Source organism: Bombus flavifrons, chromosome 16 (assembly GCF_040668555.2).
Source record: "Bombus flavifrons isolate JBK064 chromosome 16, iyBomFlav1_principal, whole genome shotgun sequence".
Lineage (NCBI taxonomy): Eukaryota > Metazoa > Arthropoda > Insecta > Hymenoptera > Apidae > Bombus > Bombus flavifrons.
The window spans coordinates 5,722,424-5,749,113 of record NC_138457.1 but is presented as its reverse complement, the minus strand read 5'-3'; the positions used below and the strand labels follow the sequence as shown (position 1 = coordinate 5,749,113).

Sequence of the window (26,690 nt, the reverse complement as noted above, 5' to 3'; positions counted from 1 at the left end):
CATTACTACAATTCCGGAGTCATACTAAATACAATAAAACCTAATGCAGTCTTCTCCGACAAGACTTATGAGCATGAATTTTTCTACTTGTTTGTACTTTAAAATTCGGATGATGAAGGATATATATCAATCTATTAGAGTAACAAAGAAATTATTTAATAATATATTTTGGAGTAAAAACATAATTTCCCAAATACCAAACTCAGCCGATAATATATAAAAATTAAAAATCACAGCTTCTTCGTCTTTACTGATCATTGAAATCATCATAAACCGAACAGAGACAAACCAAATTTACTCAGTGCCAATCTTAGCGTACAATTCTCCTAACTCTGACTCATCGATTCGACACAAATACAAAAATAGTACTTATGAAAAAAGTTTTAGACTAGTTTTCAAAAAACCTGAGCCATCGAATTATAGTCATCTTACAAAACGGTACAAACTAAGAAACAAATTAGAATCTTAGTTCGTGAGTAACATCAAGGCAAGAAAAGTATAAAAATTAAGAAGCTACGTTACACTCCCGTTTTTAATATTGAACGGTATTAGTTCGCAAACGTAATCGAACTTACGAACATTAAAATATCTCTCAGTAACAAAACATTGTTAATCCTCTCTTACGTACATATACATATGTGTGTATATAATATACATATGACTTTAACATTTTATCTCTTCTTCAACGAATCATCATTCTTAACAACAATATATTTCGACATAATATATCTCTAAGTGCATAGTTTATATAGATATTACCGATTCAAAAAACAGGATAGCAGCTATAAATGTTTTCCCCCCTAAACATTGCAGAAAGAGAAGAAACATTTTTACTATATCATTTTTATCTTGACTGGAGGCGGTAGTATACTCGAAAAAATACAAACAGTCGCAAATCTACTAATATATGTAACATAGAATGTGATTTACTGTTTTATATACACGACTTCTAGATTATTATGATTTTATGAAATTGACGATCGGTAATATTTGACATGTTCAATATAGTAAATTTTTTCTCCTCATTGTTTTACAAGTTTTACATGCAAAAAAAGACTGTTATCCAATTTTTATATACATTTTTAATTTCTTATTTTTTATTGTTAACGTAATTGATAACAAAATGTTTTAAAAATTATTTAAAAATAATGAAAAGTGATTTATGTCATGACGGATAACAATAGTAATAATAATAAATCTTCCTACTCTAATATGAATAGAAGCAAACACAATAATCGTCTACCTTTATCGTCTTGAAAATTTATATTTATGATGATATCGTTCCCTAACTTTCTTTTTCGTTGGGAAGAATAGCGCAAGACAATAATCATATTTTTTTTTAATCATTAACCGGAATAATTGATAATTAATAACAAAGTAGAAATGGATACGAAGAATCCGACGAGAGCAACCTGTCTCTCACACCATACTTAACAATAACTTTTGGTTTAAATCAAGTGTACATGTTGCTCTAGAAAGATCGCAATACTGTATCAGATGGAAATGAGTTGTTTCTACCATACTGAAACACGAGGACCATGAATTTTAAGTATTTAACCTTAGAGATCATTTTTTTTTTTTTAGATTACGTTAATTACAGTTAATCAGTACAAAATTAGGCCAGAGAGTTCTTCTAAGCTACAATTGAAATTCAATTTTTTCCTCATGTTTCGAAAGTTTTTAGAAACAACTAGAGACCAAACTTGATCTTTTGGCACTACTGTTATTGCCAGTCAACATAATTCAATGATTTCATTAACCTGTTAACTGGAAAAGACAAAATTATCAATATTTTCAATTTAATAATTTAATTGTGATACATTATAATTATATACATTTTCAAGAGATAAATCAAATTAATTCACCTTCTAGTAATTCTTAATGTTATCTTTTAAAAATATATCTACATTTGTAAGAAACAAAACAGATTATTTGTTGAAAACAATTTTCCACAATGAAAGTGCCAGTTAGCAGATTAATAGTAACGAGAAGGTGACATAATCTTACTCTCGGCGCACTCTGAGTCTATGTAACCGACTCGTTTAATCCAGCTTCACGATCCCCGCCTCCGTGTGTGTGTATGAATGTGTCGACGAAGGTACAGACAGACAGTTTAGGCTGTTCCTCGCGTACGTACGTACGCTACCTGAAAGGAGGAAGGACTACTTTTTGCTACGCTTACAGACCACACAGCAGAGCTGTGATACCTATTTTGCTACCTTCCATATGTTCAATTGGACCTGATCGGCCATCATGGTCCCCAAGTTCGGGAACGCGTGTCCGAATGGCTTCTCCCAACGTCTGGACGCTCTCTTGGATGGCATTGTTGTTCTTGTTGTTCATTTTCTTTTTTTCGAAACAGACGTAACTTTTTCAAAACTCGCCACAAGATGCGAGCTGTTGGCCCATTATTCAGGGGCCGTGAGTAAGTCCTAGGCTAATTCTCGTTTACCCTTCGGTTCTGTGTAGAACTTGGACTCATTTCCGTTGCTCATGTTCATCGCCTGTTCGTGAAAGTGCCTGCTTAGCAAGTATACCACCGCTTCGTATGTTGCCATTATAATCGCCGTATTTGGAATTTGTCTAATTAGGTGAGTACCGAGACCACGGTACAGACCGTGTAACCCTTCCTCAGCGTGTACAGTCTTCAACGTTTGCCAGAAAGCCTGGTACTTGGTACCTTCCTCTCTAAGTCTTGTCCTTGCTACTTCTGGAACAGTTCAAATTGTTTTAATTACTATATCTTAGTTTAACCACATCAGAGTTATTTGCTTAAATTGAAATGATCGTTTCTTTGATTTTAGGAACTCGTTGTCAGGAGAAATGGAAGTTAATTGATACTAAAACTGTTCTATTAAAAGAATTAAAATAAATTTATTCCTTCTCCAAGCAACTAGTCCTCTTTTTGAGATTCTGATACATTAAGCGCAGTTACACGTGTGGTGGAGACGTGTTGTACTAGTGCGCAGGATGTTTGCAAGAACTAGAGAGGCTTTTGCGAGTGAGGAAGTTCGCACAAACTGGGTGCTTTGCTCTTGAACCACAGCCAACTCACTGAGCAATGCCTTAAAAATAGAGCATAATTGAAGGAGGAAGCAGAAGCTTGCATTTCGTGATGGCAGAATTATACAATACAGCCGATCTTACCATGGGGGTAAGCGATGGTGGAGGCGATCGTTTTTGAGAACGAGCCCGCCGCCATGAACTCTAAGAAATCGCGCAATGTTTTGCGATTGTTTGCGCTGCTGGGCTTGTACGTCGCTAAAGAGGCCTTCACGGCCTCGTAGATCACAAAATGTATCACAGTCTCGCTTATTCCTACGTAGGAGGCTATAATGCCTTTGTAGAATCCCAGGATACCCTGAAAATACAATATATAGTCTTAACTCGAGTTTCATCAACCATTAAGACTTATCATACTCCTAGTTTCCTATGGAAGGAATGTGAGATTGTCTGATGTTGTTAATTGTTAGTCTTGGGTAATTTAAAACACCCAGCCTGCCAACAATGAGAGCTGTAACTAAATAGCCAAAGAATAATTCCTTATTTTTAAACTGGTAAATATGTCATACGAGAATCTTCTTTTCAAATATGTATATTCTTGACACGCTACGGTCAATTTGTTGGCAAAATGAGTGCGCTGCTTCGCTATATGCGTAAGAAGCTCAAGAAAATCAGAGTATCATGAATTTAAAATTAAATATTCGATAAAAACATGATACATGTACTTATACATTCAACCAGTTTGTTAAACTTGTCAAAGGATTAAGGAACATACTATGTTCTCAATAAAGAAATTATCTGAAGAGTGCGTACCAGAGATATTTGCACTCAAAGATAAGGCAGACGTTAAATTTCGAGGATGAATAATAACTTGATACAATTTATGATCGAGCTATCAAAATTAACCTTCTTTAGGAGCCACCATTCACGCTGTATTACTTTTTGATTGCTACTTTTCTGTCTCTGATTCGCAAGCACGCGATAGTGGAATTTTCCGTGAATTAAAATTATTGACTGGATTTATATTAGAAAAGAAATCGTAAAAGTATAATATTTCAATAATTTAATTAATATCTACATCGTAAGTGCTTCAGAAAATGTTGACCTTTTTGTTTGAATATGAAATTCTCTGATTTTCAGGAACAATATAGTATAGGCGAAAATGGAACTCGCTAACAGATATGATAATACAAATAGACGTAGAGAAGCTAGAATGGAAAGACGTGGGTTATGAACGGAGGATTCTATCGTAGAAAACTGTCTACCTAATCAACCTTATCGCTGCATGTACACGCGTGTTGTGCGATCACAGCGAGAGAAAAGCGAAAGTATATAATTGCTTGATAATATTGCACCATAGAAATTGCTTGAATTCCCCCCCCCCCCCTATAATTTCTAACAAACCGTTCATTTCTTCTCGCGATTATTATTTATGAGAATTTTCTTGTTTCGTCCAATCTTTTAATGATAAGTAGCCAAAGTGCTGAATTCTATTAAAATTTATAGTTTTTTACGCTTTTGTGTATGCTTCATACATAATTTATTCGCTTATCAAAATATATCTATCCTATTCATAAACTCAGCTTTATAGTTCTACTAGTTCTTTTTTACGTAACAACAGTTCCAGTCTCTTTTTATTGAACGAAAAAAAACAAAACTAACATAACTTAGACGCCGGCTACAAAAAGCCCGACAGCATGACGCAGTATGAACTAATAGATTACTTGCCATAAAGAAAAACGTTGTTTTCTCATCTAGAAGATATTTTCGGCGCATTTTAACTATTCGTAGTACGTAGGGACAATTTTAGAATTGGCTCTGCTGCAATTGCGATGCAAATGCGACGTCTGCGAGACGTAATCAAACCATACGAAAATGACACCACGATTTGACATGCTAAATAAATTTTGTTTACATTATAGTAAGTGTTCGAAGAGCTCCTACTTAAATTATGGCTCTAGATAACGATACGCGATTTTATCATTCTGTAATGAATTATGCTGAAAATCTTGAAGATCCAGATATATTTGGCACTCGGATCCTATGCATCTATGATCGTAAAAATATCGTTGGCTACCGAATCAGGTTGTACACTGTATGTCGTGACAGTTGCAACATTATGTTATGTTGACTTTCGATCGACAACAGGTTTAAGGTCTCGCATTTCCTAAGCCTCAGAACCAGTTTTAATTTAAAGAAAACAAATGAAATTGTTGTACAGCATTCACCACATACTCTCTGTTCTTTCGAAGTACAATCTCAGCCTCAAGAGCATACTATCAAACTCTTTCATCCTTGCTCTCCCAGTCCCAAGAGGGATCTACAACCTTAAATATACCCTGCTTCCTAAAATCAGAATACAGTTAATATAGTTCCCCTGTCCGATGTCAGGAACATGTTGTTTAGATCTCGTTACCCCTATAGTATTACAGAGGCTATCTAATCAGTGAATTGATGATTCAGGATGCAACAGTGTCGACCACAGACCGTGTACCAGTGTGTTTGACTGTGGGTGGTGGGGAAACTTTCCGATGATACGCTACTGATCATATGCAATGGTATAATAGATTAAAAAAAGTCTTCCAAGATGTTCCAATATGACATGTCTCATGGAACGAGGAGTGTCCTCAGAAGAGAATTTTCGTACCGATTGGCGATATATCCTTTGCACACACCCCATAGCGGTGATTTTGTTTGTTCGATGGTCCAGCTGCAGCCTGGTCTTCACGAACCAAATAGGATTTGTCAACGTGCATGCCACGAAACCTGAAAAATGAATGCACGTGTCTTTAATCCGATCAGTACGTGTGGGGCGAACTGCGACTGTCTGAGCCCTCTTCAAGAGCTAATTTACTGGCTCCCTAAAGTCTGTTTCTCGAAGATGGTCTTTGGAGAAGCGATGCTTAGACCGCCAACGCAACGTGCCAGCTAAGAAAACATACTAAAAAAACAAAAAAAAATATCCAAGAATATCCTCCTGAAAAAAACAATTCAATATTTACATCCAAAGTTGCAGGAATTTATCTCTTTTCAAATTGATCTAGTCTCGTGCTACGATATTCCAAACAAAAGAACTGGAGAAGAATAGAGTAGTAAGATGCAAAACTGCCACGCTGTATTTCCTGATAATGGTCTAATTTTAGACCGTAGACCTTTAAAGAGCCGATTAACAGATAATAAATTCGTTTAAAACAAACGCTGTGGAACGACTATGACCACAGATAACTCGATAATGTCTATGGTAATTCAATAGCAGTTGCGCCATCCATCTAACAAGCAACGAATACATTCGAGCCAAGAAACGAATGACGGGTTGAATTCTTTTTCGTGAATCCAAATCTAGTCTGTCGCTGGCAGAAATTCCCCGATCGATCCACTGATTCCTGTAAACATGCCAACTTCTAAAATTATCGTACTTACGACAACAATCGATCTTTTCAATGGACAATGAAATGCGATGAAGTCAGAAACGAATTTATACGTTAGATGTTCACCCCATCCACGTTTACGAGAATCGAGGACGTCGAGTTGAACAAATGAATCGATAGTTATTTCACGTGTTCCTAATCACTCTGAAATCAGTGGCGAAGTTCAGAACTGTCCTAGTTTTTACACGGAAATGCCTGCAATTAGAAAAGGCGACAAATTGCCCAGCGTGATCTTGTACGAAGCTCTACCGGAAAATCGAAGAAATATTCTGGATCTGGTTGCTAATAAGAAAGCCATCATCTTTGGAGTCCCTGGGGCTTTCGTTCCAGGATGTTCTAGGGTCCATCTCAGAGGATTTATCGAAAAGTAACGTCTTCGGCATAACTGTTAACTCTCTTGTAATTATTATCGTGATTTTTGACTGTTGCAAAAAGAATTTCAGAACACGAGCGATAATTTCACTTAATTTTGTAATATACAGAAACTTGTTTGCTAATTCAGATCGACAAACCTGAAATTCTTTGGCTTTGAAGAGATAATCTGCGTGTCTGTGAATGATCCATTCGTGATGTCTGCTTGGGGAAATGCCAAAGGAGCAAATGATAAGGTACTGACGTCAATGAATGATAATGACTTTCTAAGATTTGTAGGGTTATTGGCTCCGAAGCTGTAACATAATTTTCTGTATGAAAGTAATAAGATCGACTTTCACTTAAGTATAGTATAAGATAGAAGATTCGTTGAAATTTAGGTTAGGATGCTGGCAGATCCCACGGGATCATATACTAAAGCCATAGGAATGGACGTGGATATCCCGGAATTGGGAGGCACCAGGAGTAGAAGATACTCCATGGCCACCGTGAATGGCATTGTAAAAGAATTATTCATAGACGCACCCGATGTGAAACTTATGTGCTTACAAACAGATGGTGTTCCTACATATTGTACTTAGCATAGGTGTAGCAGCATAAGAATAAAAGTAGTGTTTACAGTTACTCGCATATTATACAAGAATATGGATCATTTATCGCAGCATAAAAATACGTAAACATCTTCTTCCTAATGCTAACATTTAATTGTACAATAGAGTTTTAATAAAAAAAAAGGTTGACCTCCTCGTTTCATAACCAGTTAGCTGTGTTTGACAAGTATACTCGTCATCGCTTACTCTTTGCGACACATTTTAAGTACACACTTTTGAAAGAGGTCGCAACAGCTAATTGGTTATATTCGATGCGATCTTCTTCTTCATATTCTTTAATAATATCTGCTATGATTAATGCTAATAATGGTACAATTTCACGAAAACTTTTATCCTTTTTTCTGTAATATGTTAAATCTCATGGTGTACTACATATAAACATGTCGGCGTCAATTATCCCTGGTATTAATTATACAAAATAAATCTATTCCGCAAGTTCGAAAACTTAATTTCCAAGAATTGCTGGATCGCAGAATGTAAACAAATATTCTAATATTAGCGAGGACCTGGAAATCAGACAATTTTTTGCTAAAAAATCTATTGTACAATTACATGCTATTGTTAGGAAGAAATTATTTATGTATTCTTTACCTATAACAAATAATCCATATCTTTGTACAATGAGCAATACAATATTACCACTTCCTTTTGTACGAAGCATACAAATACGGAGATACTGCTGTGTCCGAGTATGAGTAAACTGACAAATTTCAATTTCCAAAATCATCGGACTTAAAGATTGAAAAATTCCAATTTTTAGACTTACAAAGCTCAAAGTCCAGAAATTTTGTGTTTATTAATAACCCTATTCCCAATAATTTTCTTTGCAAAATTTCCTTGAACTTCTTGTCTTAAATTCATCGAATATACGTAATATCTTAGAACGAAGTTACACAGGTATATAATCAAGGTCAACGTAGATGAGAATCGTCACAGATAACCTAAAATAAGCTGTAAACAAGTATCGCTTAGCGCACGCAGTACGCAGTGCTCGGCATTCCAGTGGAGTCCGGCAATTGATGACTTCCCGCGTGTATACTTTTGCACGTTGTCACAAGTGCAACGTGATTCCATCGTAAACACGCTTCGTCAATTTTCATCCGACAGCGTTGCGAATCAGAACACGCGAGATTATACGCGATTAACGTGGCGTGTTATTCGCCATACACTTCCGTAAATTATTGCGAATTATAAATTTATCTTATCGTAATGGCACGTTCACGCTGATTTAAAAAAAGAAGCAAATTCTTACTGAGCAACAGTTTGTCCTCATCTTTGACGTGTTTCATAAATACAGTAGTAACGTAAAATACATTTACGATAATATTTCTTGTTTATTGATCCTTCATTTTCCGTACATATACGGTGTCAAGACGTTCGAGATAGTTTTAAGGCTGTTTCTATGCGTAATGCCATGTTACAGCTATTTGACATTCTTTCGTGTACTAATAAGCAGATACTTGAGCTCAACAGAATCTGAGAAATACTATTTGACCTATCTCACTGTCGAGGGAAACACTAGAACCGCCGCATATCGATTTGAAGCGCGAGATTCCTAGGTGACACACTTTGAGTTACTTTGGATGCTGGACTTAAAGATGCACTCTAACAGTTATAGTAGTTTTGGTGAACTTTTGTACTTGAAAGATTAATATTAATATTAACTGCAGGATTTAAAAATCATCAAACCGTGGGAACCAGATATACAGTGGTTCAGAAAAATATTTTATGTACATATAATGTATATATTTTGAAATGTCATTAGCACTATAACGAGACAAGACTATGATTAATATTGGAAAAATTAGAAACGGAACTGGAAATGTATATAGAAGTTATTTATTTAGAAAATATTTATTTAAAGCATATACTTCGCAAGAACTATCAAAGTATGTTAACAGTCAATTATTTACTACATTAATAAGACGCATATATAATAATATCATATAGTGAAACCATTTTCATTACTATTCATACGTTTAAGACTACTATTCATGCTTTATACTAATTTTTCATTTATTTTTCATGCGATAAAGGCCTTATACATTTTCCGATTGGTTTCAAATTTTGCTATTATAATTAGGATAGTAGTGTCTCGTTACAGTGCTAATAAAGTTTTAAAAAGTTCTGTACACAGCATAGTATTATTTATATTGTAGGTTCACAGCTTGTTATAAACGAGGTTATCACTATGCACGTATCCACTATATATATCGTACATATATATATAAACATTTACACATATCAACACATATACATATACATATACGCAGTACAATGCACATAGTATATACATAAAAAAGTTCTGTAGTAAATGTTCGAATACTTTCGTGAGCCACTGTATCTACACCTCATTATCACTACATGTATTTCAGTATTCCAAATATTCCAGTGTCCACTATTTCAAATATTTTAAATATCCCTACGTTTCCAATATTGAAATATCTCGATCTTCGTTATTCTAATATTCTAACACGCCAAGATCTCCGATACATTAATTCTCGCATATTCCAATCCAAGTGTCACAGTAGGTTAATAGCATTTCAAGATTCGAAGGACGCGTGCAAAATGCTTACGTAATCCGGACGCGTCGCGTCGCAAGCGATGCACCGGTGGTAAACAGTGCGTTGGCCGGGATGATTGCCTGCGTGGGTCATTACAAACTGGGTCAATAGAACGGAATATCTGCTTGCAAACTCAAGACACGGCCAATAAACAATCCCAGTCTTTAGTGACCAATTTATAAATAGGGAAAATTTCTTTTCCATGTAAACATTCAAAATATGCTACCTAGTAACTTCACCAGCTTAGAACTAGATCATATACTTGACAAAACACCCGAACTTGCAATTATAGGCGCTCGATGATTTCCATAATCGCTCCTATTTGAACAATATCTTTCTCAATTTCGTTACACATTTTAGCTGCAAGTATACGATCGCATTTGTTATGCGCCAGTGATGTAAATAGAAATTTGCATAACGTGTATGCAAAGCATTATCGGTCGCGTGAGACAAATAATCACAGTCAAACCAATCTCGAGAAACATCATACAAAGCGGAAACTAAAAATCAGAAGAGGCGTAGCGGCTTGATAAAAAGTTTGAAGAGAACAATGCTGTCGCCAGTCAGGTAAAAGTGGTGTTTCATTGAAGAGATCTATTTTTAACATTAAACAGCCATGTAATTTCAATGACCGCTCTACCTGTCGGCTATATACGACTTAAACCGACAATCCATAAACCATGCTTTTTTTCTAAGCATTCATTACCAAGTATCTGTGATCTTCATTATCAGATGTAGTCGAATTTTGGCTAAAATTATGTAGAAAAATGACAAACACGATATATTTCGTTTGATTTTCCAAGAAAAGACATAAATGAAATTTAAGAAGAATAAGATAAATATGAAATATTGAAACAGATATGAAATATTAAAAATATACTTAACTCTGTGTTTGATTATATTGACTAAAATATTCAGGTCAATTTTGTTATCCAGTCACTAATAAATTTTCTTTATCAAGAATCTTTCAGTCGTGAAATCACAAGATAGTCACGAGGCATCGCGTTCCGAAAATGATCTAGAGGGAAAATAACGGAGACTTCAGGAACATCAAATTAAGCCTTCGCAAATTTCTTGTCACATGCAACCATGATGCAAGGACGCATGAGAGCCATAAGTACTACAACAGCGAGTGTTTCAAAGCCATTTGGATGCAATTGTACGCAGATGAAGTAAATCGTGAAGAAGGAGCAAGACTGACAGATCGTAAGCCTAACAGAAACAGAGAATCCAGCGAAGAAGATTCGAAGTAGTAGAGGAAGATACAGAATATTTGTTATTTCGAGAAAAATGTGCAATGGAAAACTAAGATCTAAGATTCTAAAAATTATATTGGATACGATTTTTAGACTTCTTTAAGCAACTAAATTCCATTTGTCTGAAGAATCAAGACATCAAAGAAATGAAACGAATGCAAAGGATTAAAAAAATAGAGCGTCAGTTTCGAATTATGAAATCTTAAGTTGTGTAGTCACTTCGAATGGGCAAAAACTGGGTCACTGGTACGGGGCAGCTGATGAAAAATCAGCTGTTAGGCGACTACGTGATCAGCCGCACGTTTTCGACCAAGCGGAAAGGAAGACCCTTCGAGAAGGAGTTTACGTGCCATCAGACGCATAAACTAAATTACATACCGTAATCGGGCTCCTTTTCTTGTCTGACCAATTTTATTAATTACTGGCTCTACTGTGGATTGTTGGATACAACGAGTGTTACACACAGCACCCCTGCAGAGAAATTAGTATCCAAAAGAATAATCTGGCACTTGTAGTTCTGTTCTTTCCGGATAAGAGTTATCTGCCAATTAAGCAAGCCAAGCAGATTCTTCAATTAATTGCAATTACTCATCACAATTTCTGAGAACTAAAATAAACATCGCTTAATTAATGATATTATCAATGTCAAACAACAATTTTCATTCAGATAATTGACTTTATATTATGCAAACGTTTATAGAACAAATTGATGATAAGAATTCCTGTGGAAGTATTTCGAGAGATTCCACGAGGACACAAATTCACAAGGATTTTGTTCTTTGTTATACGATAACTAAATAAGATAGACGATGTGAATTATCAAGCACACAGAATCGAATGTAATGTCATGTTATCGCGTTAGAAGAGATCAGAAACAGCAATGATTGGAACCAGTTATTTACGGCAGTCCATTCAACTAGATAACAGCGAGTGACGCGCGACATGACCCCACTGAGCTCCTTATCGGTAGACGCCTTGATTGTTCTGAGAGAAAAGAAACAGACTACGCGATCCTAACGCATTGTGCCTGGTCGGCCGATGCCTCAGCTAGATCTTCATATATACATACATACATCTATTTCTGTGCTCAGCTATTCGTCTTCGTTCTATTCAAAGATGCAATTTTACGTTTCAATCATTATACTTGCTCTTTTCATTTTCCACTACGTAAATCGTCAAAGATTTCTTTGATTCGATGGAAAACGATCAACGTCGATGGTACTGTCAATTTTCTAATTTGTATAGCACTGTGCTTTAAAAAAGTCGCCCATTAAGACTGATTTGAATGGAAAGAAATTTCATCCGAAAATACATTGAAACGATAAAATAGTCCTTAATAATCCCGTCTGTGCAGGCATTTTAGTAACATACCTATTTGTGATCTATCAAATTATCATTCATATAATCATCTGTAATGCACAACACATTCGAGCTTTCAAGTAACGCTTCTCAATCATTCCTCCTCCGCTTAAGACATACATTACATCACAGCAGTAGCTAAAATCAATCACATCGGAATCAAGCTGCAGCAGAGCCGATGAAAATACGAGTCTGATCGATAAGAACGGAAGTAGAACGATAAACTTACCGGCACAGAATGCGGAGAACACGTGCACAACAGCGGTGTCCGGGGGGAAGATCGCGTTAAACGCGACTTTGCTTTTCGAGTAGGCGCAGAAGTAGATCGCCCTGGATGGTGCGACTCCTACGAGGTTGGGGCCCAATCCTTTGAACAGGGCACGAGTACCTTCGTTCTTTACGATATACTTGATGCATTGGTATACACCGGGCACGGAGTGACTATGGGGAGAACCTCCTGGAGAAGAGGACGCGCCAAAGTGAGAGAGAGCAACCAAAGCGTGCCTGGAATCAGTATGGTGAATTTCGATTAAATATTAAACATACAAATATTAAACATACAAAGTTCCATTCATTTTTATTCCGTTCTGCCATCGCAGCTTTTTTAACGATATTTTCATATTTTTCTCGCTTCACAAATTAATCTAACGCGTACAAAGTTAAACCACACTATCGACCATAAAGTACTATAGGACATCGTTGTATTTATTAAAAATACCCTATCAAGTTTTATTATATCTAGTATTTTATATTATATGACACGCATTATACAAATGATGTAAAAAATTAGACTAGACGATAATACAATAAATATAAATTGAAAGCAATGAAAAGTATTCAATTATCAAGAGCTGATATTTAATACTTATGGCTAGACTACGGAAGATTAAAAAATCTACAAAATACTTATGTCATATAAAAATATCCGAAGTATTTAAAGTAGAGCACTTATTTATTTGTTGTAATATTTAATAAACAAAACAAGCATCTGGATTCTATTTCTTTAGGTATATTTATAAAAATATGAAATTGCATGAATATCTGCAATCTACTTATGGGCAATAGTGTGAATCAATTAATTCTATAAAAAATTGAAAATTAATGTAAAAGTATTGGAAGCTTGAATTCTTGAGAAGAACACACTTGTCAGGATTTCTAGAATCAACAACGCGACGCATATACTTGGTCGAGGCTTTATTTTTAACCAGGCATGCCGCGAATGTAGGAATTAGTTGAACATCGGCACTGGACCATCTCGGACGTGTTCGGAACACGTTCGAACATCACGTAAATTTAGTTTGCATGCCCCATCTTCTCTAATGTCACAATCATTGTACAATTCAAAATGTCCCGACGAAGTAAACAGGGTTTCAAACGCAATTAGCTAATGTATAACATAGACAGGCATGAGACGAGAAGAAATATGATCCGCTGAAATAACGATAAGCAGGTTTGTTGCTTCGTGAAGAAATCGGTGCTCCGAGTATCAATTCATGCTCTTCATTTTGAAAACAAATTCGAATTTCGATATTAATCTAAATTTGATCTACATTTTTAAATAATCTAAAAGAACAACAGTCATAAATTGTTTTCGTTATAAATCTAATTAATTATACAGAGGTATTAATGAAGTTACCTTGTATACCCTCCAGTGCACAGTCTTCTCCTCTGTTCCGGTTTCGGGAAACTTTTGCACGTTACATGACCAGAAGTGAGTTCCTTGTTCACCGGGGGTGGATAGAAGCCGGATGAGGAAGATTGTAAACGCGTTTTAACCACTTCTAAAGGGCAGGTAACTATCGCACCGGTCGTCCCAGCCACTCTGTGAAATAAAAAATCCAATTAATAAGAAATTAATGAAGAGATCAACAGGAAAGTGATACGAAAGGTTGATAAATTGAAATAAAGGATAAAATTGTATAAGTAAAAAACTATCTTTTCTCAGACATTTCGTCTAATATATGTATGTAACACTACGATGTTAATACGTATCTATATATGATGACAAATTATTTGTAGCACTACTCGATGAAATTATATCACTAAAATATCAATATGTTTGTAAATTGATAATTCATATACTTATTACGCATCAAACGAAACATATATACTACACCTGTACAAAATTGTCAATCAAGCGTAATAAAATGAAAGTAATTAAAAATATTTAAAACAGATTAAAAAGTATAGTTGGCATAGTGTAAATGAGAAAAAAATTTGTAACGCTAATCGTTTGGTAGAAAACTTTCTACTAAGTATGATTAACTTATGGTAACAAGACGTGTTCTACAATTATCAACGTACACTATCATTAGGATGTAAATATATTCTTAAATTTGTAATGCATATGTCACACAACAAACGAGACGTATCGCTTTTAAATAAAAAAATTCTTGAATAATCGAATTCAGTTTCGATAAAGTCTAATGAATTCATATACAAAGGCTCAGTGACTTTTAATTAGACAAAACATTTTGAAATCTTATTAACATTCTAACCAGACACGACTATCGTGACTATATTGGTAAAATTGATAACGGATCTGAAAATATATATAGAAGCTATAAAATATTTACTTGAAACATATACTTCACAAAGATTTCCAAAATATTTGTAAAGACAATTACTCGCTATATCAATAGGCCACAATATATAGTGAGAACATCTTCAGCACTATTTGCTTAGGTCTGCTTATTCATGCTGTTTACTACCTTTCTAATATGCGTACATCTGTAATAAATGTTTTGAGGCTTTTATATATATTTACGGATTAGTTTCAAATTTTGTTATTGAAATCATGACAGTCGTGACTCATTACAGTGCTAACGAAACTTTAAAAAGATTCGTATAATGCACATAGTATATTCATAAAAAAAATTCTGTGGAAAGTGCTCAAATATTTTCGTAAAAATATTACTGCAAATGGTAGAACGTCTAAGAAACGGTTTGAGAAAGCCATACGTAGATTCGTCGTAAAAACATGTACCCCTCATTGAGAAGCCGGTTATAATGCGTATTATACTAAGCGCGATATTATTTCGATCCAGATAGGAATTTCGATGATATACATCGCAGCGAGACTCAACATAGTCGTGAAAAATTATCTGACACAGGCCGAAAATAACATCGTAGCTTCTAAATTTGAGCGATCAATTACGCATAAGCAAGACATACACGAGCTAGTCTGAGAATGACGTAACAACCGCGAGCCGGCGAACAATGTCGCAGCATTCAACATTACGGAATTCTCCTGAGTCACGTTTCTGTAGAAATTTCTAGGAATGCGCTTGTCCAGAAGCGCACAATATTTTTGTAAATTATAGCTACTGCGCAAAACGCATGTACATCTATTTTGTTAATAAATAGTTTTCGTCGAAATAGCCGGCGTCAATCTACGACGTAAGTTCCTTATCTTAATTTGTTATTTTGTTATATATAAGTTCCTAATTCTAATCTAAATTCAATGAATGTCGAAATGATATAAAGGAAAAAGACATGAGAAACCCACCCTCCGGCGACGAGATGTATCGCGGTATCGCGATCCAACATTCTTCCACTTAATCCTGACACTCTGAGAACATTAACTTCGAGAAAAGACAGAACAAAAAATACACTGTCAAGTTCACATGCGAGAAACGCAGAGAAATTGCGTACAATTGCAATGTATTATTCTTTCGATAGTTAACTTGGCTCTTCTCTCGACAATCAAATTAAAAAAGCGCGAACGAAAAACACCACCAATACGTTCAACAGCCCGGCAACAACTGATTGCATTGATCGCAACCGTATGGCGCATCGTTTACCATAGCCTATCACGAAACTAGAGAGGTCGTGACTATCGAATGCTTCGCGATCGAGGTGATATCGAGATTCATATGGCGGGAACTTTGTAATTTGAAAAGAAGAATGTTCAAATTTGTATCCCTTTAGGTAATTAAAATTCTAATAAGGGATCATTCTATAAATCTGAAGGTATCATTAAAGCACATAATTCAGAACAAATATGATGGGTAAGTTGTAAAAGACGTAGATAAAGTTAATGGTGTCTTGAAAGACGAATTGGAACTTTCTGACTTCAAAAGATTATAACTTCGAAATAAATGCATGAAATACAAAAATTCGAATGCTATTTTGTAAAAAAAAGTCGGTACTTATATAGTACGTAGAAACACATTGCTCAAATTATTAATTAATAACAAAACGCGATAAATTAAAGTGTGGTATTACGAGCAAATATTCTAATAACTACTATAACTTACTTCCAAAACCAAATGAAATGTATTAAATGTACTTCGAGACGCTGTCAACCTCACCTACATTTTTTACAACCTTCCCATCACATTTACTATAAATGATTGTATTTTTATATCTTATGATTTAGAATGATGTCTTACTAGAATTTTATATCTCTGAAGTAATACAAATTTAGCCGTTCTCCTTTGAATCATTATTTATGAGAATTTCCGCCCTAATGACCTCGATGACCTTCATTACAATTATCAAAAGTTTTCACAGGAAGGGAAAATAAAAAATTAGAAAGATTTAAATAAAATGCACACATATTTTTATGTCATAAAAGCAATGTATGGTATGAAAAGTATTAAATAAATATAATACTAAATCTTTCATTGAGTTAAGACTAAGTACATTAAAAAAGTAAAAAAGGTCCAAGAATTAGAGAAAAATACCTCTTAGAATACCTCTTCTGTATCTTCCTTTTCTCTTTCAATTGCTATGTGCATGGCTCTTAAAAATCGACTTAGAGTACACTTTTTTGTTTTCAAATGAAAAGCATGAGCTAAAAATGGTATTTTTCTTAAAACTCGTCCACTTAAGTTCACGCTCTCTTGACTGAGCTCCATTAATTTAAGACTGTTCTTTGTCTGAAATGTTTCCTCATAGCCCATCTTTTTTAAACATGATAAATCATAAATTTCTTCTGGTTCCATTAGTTTTGTCTGAAAAAAATGAAAATAGTACATTTGACAAAATAGGAAAACATATATATTTATTTACCCTCATTAATTCTTTAAGACAGGAAGTATAAATTTTGTATATAGCTTGATGCGAAGGAGGTCCAATATATTGCTTCATATCTGTTCTATCGACGAATGCTATGTCAATGGCTTCTGATAAATTGCTAGTTGTTAAAATTAAAATATTTGGATATCGTTTTATTTGGTCTAGTTGCGTTAATAAAGCATTCACTACTCTTATGGAATCAACGGGTTCCGATCCGTTATTACAAGATCTCCGGGTATGCGCCAGGGATTCTATCTCATCAATCAAGATACAAACTAATGCTTGCGGATTTTCTACAAGACTTTTTATTTCATTGAATAATTTCATAACCAATTTGCCACTCTGCAAATAGTAATATTTTTAATTTTATTATTTACTAATTAAAAAGATTTCCTTAATAAGTTATTGTAATATTACCTCTGAAAACCATTTTGAAAATAAACTATGGCTATTTATCTCAACAAATTCGCCATGTGTAAATCTATTACCTAAACGAATAGCAGCCTTCTGAGCAAGGGCTTTACATAAACTAGTTTTTCCTGTACCTGGTGGCCCATGTAATAGTACCACTTTGTTCCAACTTATGATGTTAGTATTAATATTATGATCTGCAAATATCATTGCTGTTTCCACAAAGTGAAGTAGCTAAAAAAGGAACATAACATTTTCAGGTGTTATGAAAAATTGAGCTAATTATAAGATATTCAACTAACGTTATCCTTTATATTGGAATCAAAATAAAGGTTCTCCCATAAATAATGAAATTCTTGTGATGGTAATATCCAATGGGATGAGGCTGGAAGATTTTCTCCATCATTTTCCATTATCTCTGTAGCTGCAGACTCTGTGGTTAACCTATATGTATGAAACTTTAGTGTAGCTCCTTGCACTTTCATGTGAGTTCTCTGTAACTATAAAGTTCGTATTACTAACGTTCTTTGTGTGTGCAATTAAATTTACTTTCAAATTTTTACCTCTCCATGACTGCAAGTGCATATTATAGAATCAATATGAGTCTGCAAAGTGGAGTTTGTCAGGTCTTTTCCATACATAATGATATCTAAAGCAACATCCTCTAATGCATTTATTTCAGCATATACTAAATTCTCTATTTTTTCTATAGAAAGTGTGCTGAAAGTCAAATATTATTATTTATAATGGATTTAACATTCAAAATATAGCGCACAAAGTTGATAAAAGAATTATATTCCAATTGAAACATAAATTATCGTAATCGTAAAAAATCGTTAATTGTAAAAAAAGAACTACGAAGGTGATACCTGTCGATATTTTGACAGATTTCCACGTGCAAAACATCGGCTCCTTCCATTTTATTTTAGCTTTTTACTTTTCGACACTTTCCGACACTTTAGGAATTGATTAAAAATCTTTTTAATACAGAGCTAAGATCTTAAGAAAAATACCAAACTGCATACTCCAAAACAATCAAAAATTCAAAATGTAATTCGGAATTGATTACGCAGGTGTTTCCAACCAATTGTCAAATATATAGTGATAGAAGAAAAAAGAGAGGAACGGAACAGAAGGAAATTTAAATCTGATTTTCAGCGAACGAATTTAACGTAAAGGCAAGGAAGAGAGAAAGAGTTTGAAAGAGAGTGCTATGAAGGAGGATGTCGTCGTTTTGATGTTACTAACTCCTTTATTAATATTATTAATATTGTTAATACTATTCCCTACCTAATATTTATTCCTTTATTGATATTAAATATAACATATTATTACTCCCTGCGCGCGCTTCTCGGAGTTTCGTAACAGCGCCGTAATGCGGAATCCTCCACCACTAAAAGTCCGATCAGTTGTCAGTCTGGTGTCTTGCGTATTAGACTGTAAAGTGATATACTATATTTTCAATAAGTGCGATTCCTTTCCTCAATAGTAAAATTTACTTTTTTCATAGAGAATGAAGGCAATAAGGTGCCCTACTGATGAACTTAGCATTACAAATTGTGCTATAATCAATCCAGATGATTTCCCAGATGATGTCAGGTAAAGATATCATCCTATGATTAATTCATTGATTTTGTAGCTATAAGAACCAGTATAGATGATATGGTTTTTTGATCGATCCTACTAATTCGGTAAAATCGAATTAGTCAAAAAACCGTATCGTCTGATGTGACTGTTATAAGTACCAAATCAATGAATCGGCCCAATTACCGAGTTGGTAACGACCGAAAGCAGTGTTCACACGGTTCTGTACCTTCACCAAAAATCTAACTCTCACGCATATGCTTACTTCCTATTTTTGTTTGTTTATTTTGTTATCTGCAGTCTGACAAAATGGACGTGAATATTTTTTCATTATGAATTTTTCATGGTTTTTCAATATGTCACAAAAAAAGGATCAATGAAAGATATATCCTATTGAAAATGATATATATCAATTGGGTTCCTATCAAATTTTCATGTCTCAATTAAGAAGGGATGAAATAAAATTTTTTAATTATTTTTGTACATGAATATTTGCTTTTGATCATCTGTTAAAAAGCATGGAAAAGATTTAACAAAACAGAACACAACTATGAGACTAAGCATTAGTTTCGAAGAAAAAATGATTGCATGGTTAAGACTAATTTTTAAATTGTTATCATTATATATAATCAAGCAGTCAGATCTAAATCCGTAATTGAATGATTGGATTCAATGATTGGACTTACAATTAAAACAAAGGTGATGTGTTATGTTGATGCAAGTTCTGATCTCTATAATTTATTCATTCATAAAATTCATTTGTTAATTCTCTAGAGGAGTATGGTAAAAAGTGTCTACATATTCATATATTTTCTTATTTTTGTAATATATGTAATGTATGAATATAATGAATATATGTAATGATAGCAAAAGACTTTTAAAAAATTAAATATAACGATTTTCTTTTTCATCTCTAAGAAAATTTATTTGCTTATCTATTAATTTTATCAAAATCTTCTTTTAACAAATTGTATATTTCTCACCATAATGCTTCTTTTAAATTTTTATCTTTATATGAATCTAATCTTTTATCCCATATAGCGGGCCTTTGTTCCACCAACGATATCATAAACTCCGCATTTATTTTCGCCATTTTCAACAATTCATACGCACTCTCCTCTATGACTCTTCTATAAGTACGATAAAGAAAATGTATCGGCCGATTCGGTTTTATTGCCGAATCACTTCATACATCGACAAAACCAAATGTCGAATGCGACCGAATCGGTGATTTCATCGTATACACGGATATGAAACATACGTAAGTACATGCTCCTAGACAAAAAAGCAATTGAGCCAACAAATGATTGATTCATTATAGTTTGAACAAGCTTTTGTAACAGTATAGTAGTAACTGTAGTAACAGCTATTACATATTATACTGAACCATTAATTCATTTGTTCGGGAGTTGAACATGCGGCGAAAATACAGAAATGTGTGAACGCTGCTTTCGGCTTATATATATAAGCCGAAATATATAATATATATATATTATAATATATATATATTATAATAATTATATTATTTAAAACCTTATAATATAAGGTTTTAAATAATAAAATCGACAAATAAGGCAATAAAAGAATAATAAAATTTATAATTTTAGTTTATTTGACAGATTATATGAAGTTCAACATAATTGTATCTTTTAGGCACATTGAAGTTACCACTGCACCAAATCATCACTTTGTATTTACTATAAAACGACATCATGAGGTACCCAGAGGAACTGTTGGATTTAGTTTACTTCAGAGGAAATGGGCCACTCTTTCCCTTAATCAGGAAATTGAAGTTCGACCATATCATTTTAATCCTACCTCCAGTACAGAATGTTTATGCACTATTGTATTAGAAGCAGACTTTTTGCAAAAAAAATCGTATGTGCATTATATGGAAAATGCAAAGAAAATAGCATATATAATAAAATTTGTAATGATATTTCAGGACTACTTTGGAACCATACAATACTGATGAAATGGCTAAAGATTTTCTGTTACAATTTTCGGGGCAGGCATTCACCGTGGGTCAACAACTGGTGTTTCAGTTCAAGGATAAAAGAATGCTTGGCCTCGTAGTTAAAAGTTTGGAAGCTGCTGATATATCTGCTATAAGTTCTGGACAAAATACAGTATCTAAAAAAACTCAAATGGGACGTTGTTTGGGCGACACTGTTATACAGTTTGAAAAGGCAGAAAATTCAAATGTAAACCTTATTGGCAAAGCAAAGGGGAATGTTATTCGCCAATCAATTATCAATCCAGATTGGGACTTTCAAAAAATGGGAATTGGTGGACTGGATAATGAATTCAGTGCTATTTTTCGAAGAGCATTCGCGTCACGAGTTTTTCCGCCAGAAATTGTTACTCAACTGGGTTGTAAGCACGTAAAAGGGATTTTACTTTATGGTCCACCAGGTACAGGTAAAACGTTAATGGCAAGGCAGATAGGAACTATGTTAAATGCTAGAGAACCCAAAATCGTTAATGGCCCTCAGATTTTGGATAAATATGTTGGAGAAAGTGAAGCTAATGTTAGACGATTATTTGCTGATGCTGAAGAAGAGGAGAAGAGGGTATGAAAATATTTTCAACCTTCATTACGTGTTTTACAAATATAAATTATAAATATAAATTACATTGTTTAACAAATTTTAACTTTTTTCCGATTTTGCAACCTTTAGTAGGTAATTCTTGTAGACTTTTGTGTACTAGATATAAATCTGCAAACCATGTTTTTCTAGAATCCAGTTTTTAAAAAAATCAATTATGAAAAAATTGCACATTTTCAACTTTGGAGATGTTTCATGCCTTTTACAGTAACAGCTATCGAATTGCGGTTGAGACGAAAAAATTCCTTAGGCTCACTTAAATAAAATAATGTGTATTATTATTGCATTATAAACATTTAAGTGTGTTCAAATAATGATCAAAGCAAAAAAGACCCCTAAAACATCACTTCTTGCTTACATTTCCCGATTTATTTAAAAAACTAAAAGTCTAGGGGAAAGTCTAATATGGGCATATTATAGAGCAGAAATTTTTGCTAAAGAAAGGATCAAGAAAAACTAGAAAACTTTGTTTGATTCCAATATGAAAGCGAAACACGCAGTGGCGACAGTGGTTACTGATAAATAAATTTTCATGTTTAGCTTGGACCAAATAGTGGATTACATATAATTATTTTTGATGAAATTGATGCTATTTGTAAATCTCGAGGGAGTGTTGCTGGAAATACAGGAGTTCATGATACTGTCGTAAATCAGTTGCTCGCAAAAATAGATGGTGTGGAGCAATTAAATAATATTCTTGTTATTGGTATGACTAACAGACGAGATATGATTGATGAAGCTTTACTACGACCTGGTAGATTAGAGGTATTCTTCTTAATAATATTAAATATTCTTTAAAGATAATGTTTGGAAAACCATTACCATTACTTAAATAAATAAAATTTGCATACATGCAGGTACAAATGGAAATCAGCTTGCCTGATGAACATGGAAGATTCCAAATACTTAATATTCACACATCTAGAATGAAAGATTATAAGAAGATATCACCAGATGTTGATTTAAGAGAACTAGCCACATTAACTAAAAATTTCAGTGGTGCAGAATTAGAAGGTCTAGTTAGAGCTGCACAAAGTACTGCTATGAATAGATTAATTAAAGCTTCTAGTAAGGTAGAAGTAGATCCTGCTGCAATGGAGAAACTTATGGTTTCCAGAACTGATTTTCTTCATGCTTTGGAACATGATGTTAAACCTGTAAGTAATTTAAAAGAAATTCGAGTGTGATTAACAAAGAACTACAATGATTTGCTTTAATGACTTTACTTTATGTTACAGGCATTTGGCACAAGTGCAGAAAAATTAGATCATCTTCTTATACGTGGTATTATTAACTGGGGCAAACCAGTGGCAGAGATTTTGTCTGATGGCAATTTATATATTCAAGAGGCACGTTCTGCCGAAGGTTCTGGTCTTGTGTCAGTTTTGTTAGAAGGACCTCCAAATAGTGGAAAAACAGCACTTGCTGCACAAATAGCTAAAAATTCCGATTTTCCGTTTGTCAAAGTATGTACACCAGAAGATATGGTTGGTTTTACAGAATCTGCAAAATGTCTTTTAATTCGAAAGGTAAATATGAACTGAATATTTTCTAATTATAATATAATAAATAATATAAAATATATATTTTTTTGTGTTTAGATATTCGATGATGCTTATCGTTCACAACTCAGTTGTATCCTAGTTGATAATATTGAGCGTTTATTAGATTATGGTTCTATTGGTCCACGATATTCTAACTTGACTTTACAAGCGCTGTTAGTTTTACTGAAGAAACAGCCACCGCGTGGTCGTAAATTATTAGTACTTTGTACTACAAGCCGCAGGTAAAATACTTAACGTTAATGTAACAATACTCCAAAATAATAGTTACATATATTTTTATTAATATAATTACCATATCTTCTCTAGACAAGTTTTAGAGGACATGGAAATGTTATCAGCATTTAGTACAACTCTTCATGTACCTAATTTATCAACTCCTGACCATCTCTTAAGCGTTTTAGAAGAAATGGATCTATTTAATAAAAAAGAAATTGTACATTTACATGCCAAACTTCAAGGAAAACGGTATGTCTATTCAGAACAATTTAACAATATTAATTTTTATTTAAATGTGTGAATATCGCAAGCACGATTTGTATATTTTCTTTCAGAGTATTTATTGGTATAAAGAAATTGCTATGCTTAATAGACATGGCACGTCAAGTGGAACCAAAATATAGAGTTCCAAAATTCTTATCAAAATTAGAAGAAGAAGGTGGATTGGAGTAATAAGTATCTAAAGCTGTAATTATTTGTGTAGAAATGAATTAGATGTGATTTACGGAATAATATATAATATGTATGTAACAAAGAAATTTGCATTTATATACATACGAAATCTATATTACTTGAAAAAATCGAGTATAATTACGTGAGGTATATATGTATATGTCTTAGAAATACTTACGTAAAGCATTTTAATTGTTTATAAATATGCATGTACCTTCTACTATACTTTTAGTAGAAATTGTATTTTCTATTATTTTTTTAAACGATTCTGCCAAACATACAGTATTCATAATTTTAGAATTATATAATTTTTATGTACCTCTTTGATAATAATTTGTTTTAAAGCAATTTCATTAATTTAAAAAAATGTAAAATATAAAATGTAAAAAGACAAAGATATAATAGTTAAAAGAATGAAATTTTTTGTTAGATGGTAATAATACTAAATGTTCACAATACATTATTATATAAATTTTTAATTATTGATCTTTTGTGTGAACTTCGAAAGTTTATGCTACACTAGTTATATATGAAACTATATGTCATATCAATGTAGAGATGAAATTTACACATATCTTTACAAACGATAAACAAAAATGCTTCCCTTAGTTTTAATGTTATCATATTCTACCATAAAATGAGTTTATTCCATATTAGTGCTACGTTTTTTAAACAATTTTTATAATAAGAAGTGTAATTGTTTATTAGCAACGTTTATTACATGTATTATAAACATATATTTTTATGCCTCCATTTATAGGTAATGTATGTATATCCATACAATAATCTAATGTGTACTTATCACTACATCACAGTTTGCTGTAGTTCTAGTTGTAAATGCATATGTTTTAGTATTGATATTTAGTAGCACCTACAGATTAATGCCCCTTTAAGGTGAATAAAACCATTCCAAGAAATATTTATATGCAAATATTTACTTTGCTTGCAATTGATAAAAAATATATGAAAGATAGATGGATATGTATTTCCTATGAATTAAAGATAGATGAAAATTAGTTTTATTTTAGAGAAATTAGTAAATGTGAAATTACCCTGCATATGATACATAAATCATTTATTTTGTGTAAATTATTTAAATAATTCATTTTATGGCAATTTATCCATATAGTAAAAATGTATTATTGATAATTTCATCTGATTATAATAATTTCAATAATTTGATATACGTACATATAATTAAACTGTCTACAAGAAAATCTGTATATTAAAATCAAATGTATTATTATGCCTGATAAATATCTAATATGAATCATATTTGTGTTAACATATTGCAATAATAATATATATAAATTTATGATATATGTAATATATGTAAAAGTTAAATAAAATCTAGTAGAGTACAGTGATGAAACATGTTATTAATGTTATCTTAATGTTGTCTTTTACAATTTACATAATTTAATCACGTATACATACAAAATAAAACATAATAATAATGTTGCTCACTTCACATTATTCTTATTTTATTTCCACAGTTTTTATATAAATATGGTTATATTACAATTAAAAGTTACAAAGTAATTAAGTTAATATATATAATCGTGTGCAATAATTTTTAAGTTTTGTACTAATTGAATCTTAAATATGTATACATATGTAAAGTACATATCAGTGATGTTACCTGTAATAATTTTTCCTGCGGGCTTTTAGAAGTTCTGTGACAGGCTCGTTATGAGGCTACTGAGGAAATAAAAATTAAAATATATAATGATGGCATCTCTCACCATCAAATATTTTAAATTTGGAGATAAAAATAAATTAAACTAAACTAAACTAAATTCAAAGTTTAATGTATTAATAAAAAGAATATTAATAAAACGTTAATATTAATAAAAAAATGTTCAATGTATTATGCCATATTGCACGATCATATTCTTTAGAAAATTTATATTATATGAATTCTTAATTTTTGAAGAATTAATTGCATAAAGAATATTCGCATGTCTTTCCAAATGTGTATTTTTCTAAATGAAAGAATTTCATTTTTATTGGGTTGGCAACTAAGTGATTGCGTATTTTAAATAAAAAGGGAAATTCAAAATTTTTGCTTAAAAATATAACTTTATTCAATTAGGTATTGTCCGTCTTTTCCGATGACCTTTTGCCATCTTTCAGGCAGTGTCATAATTCCATGTTCATAAAACTTCTGATTTTTGTCAGCAAAAAACTGAATTAAATGTGATTTTACATCATCAGCGTCATTAAAAATTTTACCA

General features: G+C 32.9%; 3 protein-coding genes and 1 long non-coding RNA gene across 8 annotated transcripts; 3 read left to right on the top strand and 1 right to left on the bottom strand.

Annotated features, from left to right (window-relative positions):
• Positions 1 to 1,133: 1,133 nt before the first annotated feature.
• Rim2 (replication in mitochondria 2) lies at positions 1,134 to 19,140 on the bottom strand. Of its 4 annotated transcripts, XM_069130247.1 has the most exons (8): positions 16,102 to 16,237; positions 14,230 to 14,415; positions 12,823 to 13,097; positions 5,651 to 5,769; positions 3,148 to 3,361; positions 2,453 to 2,710; positions 2,220 to 2,346; positions 1,134 to 2,146 (listed from the first exon to the last, which is right to left on the bottom strand). In XM_069130247.1, the coding sequence occupies exons 1-7, from the start codon at positions 16,140 to 16,142 to the stop codon at positions 2,252 to 2,254; spliced, it is 1,188 nt and encodes a 395-aa protein (XP_068986348.1). In that variant the 5' UTR covers positions 16,143 to 16,237; the 3' UTR covers positions 1,134 to 2,146; positions 2,220 to 2,251. The 4 variants fall into 4 exon arrangements, 3 of the variants coding, with proteins under 3 accessions (XP_068986348.1, XP_068986346.1, XP_068986345.1); XM_069130245.1 differs by having other exon boundaries at positions 1,134 to 2,346; XR_011175503.1 differs by lacking the exons at positions 1,134 to 2,146; positions 2,220 to 2,346 and adding an exon at positions 2,936 to 3,065 and having other exon boundaries at positions 2,569 to 2,710.
• Positions 6,385 to 7,819, top strand: LOC138188459 (peroxiredoxin-5, mitochondrial-like). The gene is made up of 3 exons (XM_069130251.1): positions 6,385 to 6,798; positions 6,934 to 7,039; positions 7,184 to 7,819. Exons 1-3 carry the CDS (start codon positions 6,623 to 6,625, stop codon positions 7,382 to 7,384), a joined length of 483 nt encoding a protein of 160 aa, XP_068986352.1. The 5' UTR covers positions 6,385 to 6,622; the 3' UTR covers positions 7,385 to 7,819.
• On the top strand, positions 13,496 to 16,166 carry LOC138188460 (uncharacterized). The gene is made up of 3 exons (XR_011175504.1): positions 13,496 to 14,043; positions 14,246 to 15,992; positions 16,080 to 16,166. It is a non-coding gene; the product is annotated as an uncharacterized LOC138188460 (long non-coding RNA).
• A 279-nt stretch (positions 19,141 to 19,419) lies between the features above and the next one.
• LOC138188452 (vesicle-fusing ATPase 1-like) lies at positions 19,420 to 24,539 on the top strand. 2 transcript variants are annotated; one of them, XM_069130239.1, is made up of 10 exons: positions 19,431 to 19,625; positions 20,652 to 20,871; positions 21,264 to 21,488; positions 21,556 to 22,183; positions 22,760 to 22,984; positions 23,077 to 23,376; positions 23,458 to 23,748; positions 23,821 to 24,005; positions 24,091 to 24,249; positions 24,336 to 24,539. In XM_069130239.1, exons 2-10 carry the CDS (start codon positions 20,861 to 20,863, stop codon positions 24,451 to 24,453), a joined length of 2,142 nt encoding a protein of 713 aa, XP_068986340.1. In that variant the 5' UTR covers positions 19,431 to 19,625; positions 20,652 to 20,860; the 3' UTR covers positions 24,454 to 24,539. The 2 variants fall into 2 exon arrangements, with proteins under 2 accessions (XP_068986339.1, XP_068986340.1); XM_069130238.1 differs by lacking the exon at positions 20,652 to 20,871 and having other exon boundaries at positions 19,420 to 19,625.
• The last annotated feature ends 2,151 nt before the right edge of the window (positions 24,540 to 26,690 follow it).

Excerpts from the sequence above, each read along its gene's own strand:
- LOC138188459 (XM_069130251.1), top strand. The coding sequence starts at position 6,623 with ATGCCTGCAATTAGAAAAGGCGACAAATTGCCCAGCGTGATCTTGTAC. Across the intron at positions 6,799-6,933 it reads CTCAGAGGATTTATCGAAAA|ATCGACAAACCTGAAATTCT; the intron begins GTAACGTCTTCG and ends TTGCTAATTCAG. Across the intron at positions 7,040-7,183 it reads CCAAAGGAGCAAATGATAAG|GTTAGGATGCTGGCAGATCC; the intron begins GTACTGACGTCA and ends GTTGAAATTTAG.
- Rim2 (XM_069130244.1), bottom strand. The coding sequence starts at position 18,945 with ATGGAAGGAGCCGATGTTTTGCACGTGGAAATCTGTCAAAATATCGAC. Across the intron at positions 18,261-18,328 it reads ATTCCAATATAAAGGATAAC|CTACTTCACTTTGTGGAAAC; the intron begins GTTAGTTGAATA and ends TTCCTTTTTTAG. Across the intron at positions 17,958-18,032 it reads TTTCAAAATGGTTTTCAGAG|AGTGGCAAATTGGTTATGAA; the intron begins GTAATATTACAA and ends TACTATTTGCAG.
- LOC138188452 (XM_069130238.1), top strand. The coding sequence starts at position 19,540 with ATGAAGGCAATAAGGTGCCCTACTGATGAACTTAGCATTACAAATTGT. Across the intron at positions 19,626-21,263 it reads GATTTCCCAGATGATGTCAG|GCACATTGAAGTTACCACTG; the intron begins GTAAAGATATCA and ends TGTATCTTTTAG. Across the intron at positions 23,377-23,457 it reads TGGAACATGATGTTAAACCT|GCATTTGGCACAAGTGCAGA; the intron begins GTAAGTAATTTA and ends TTTATGTTACAG.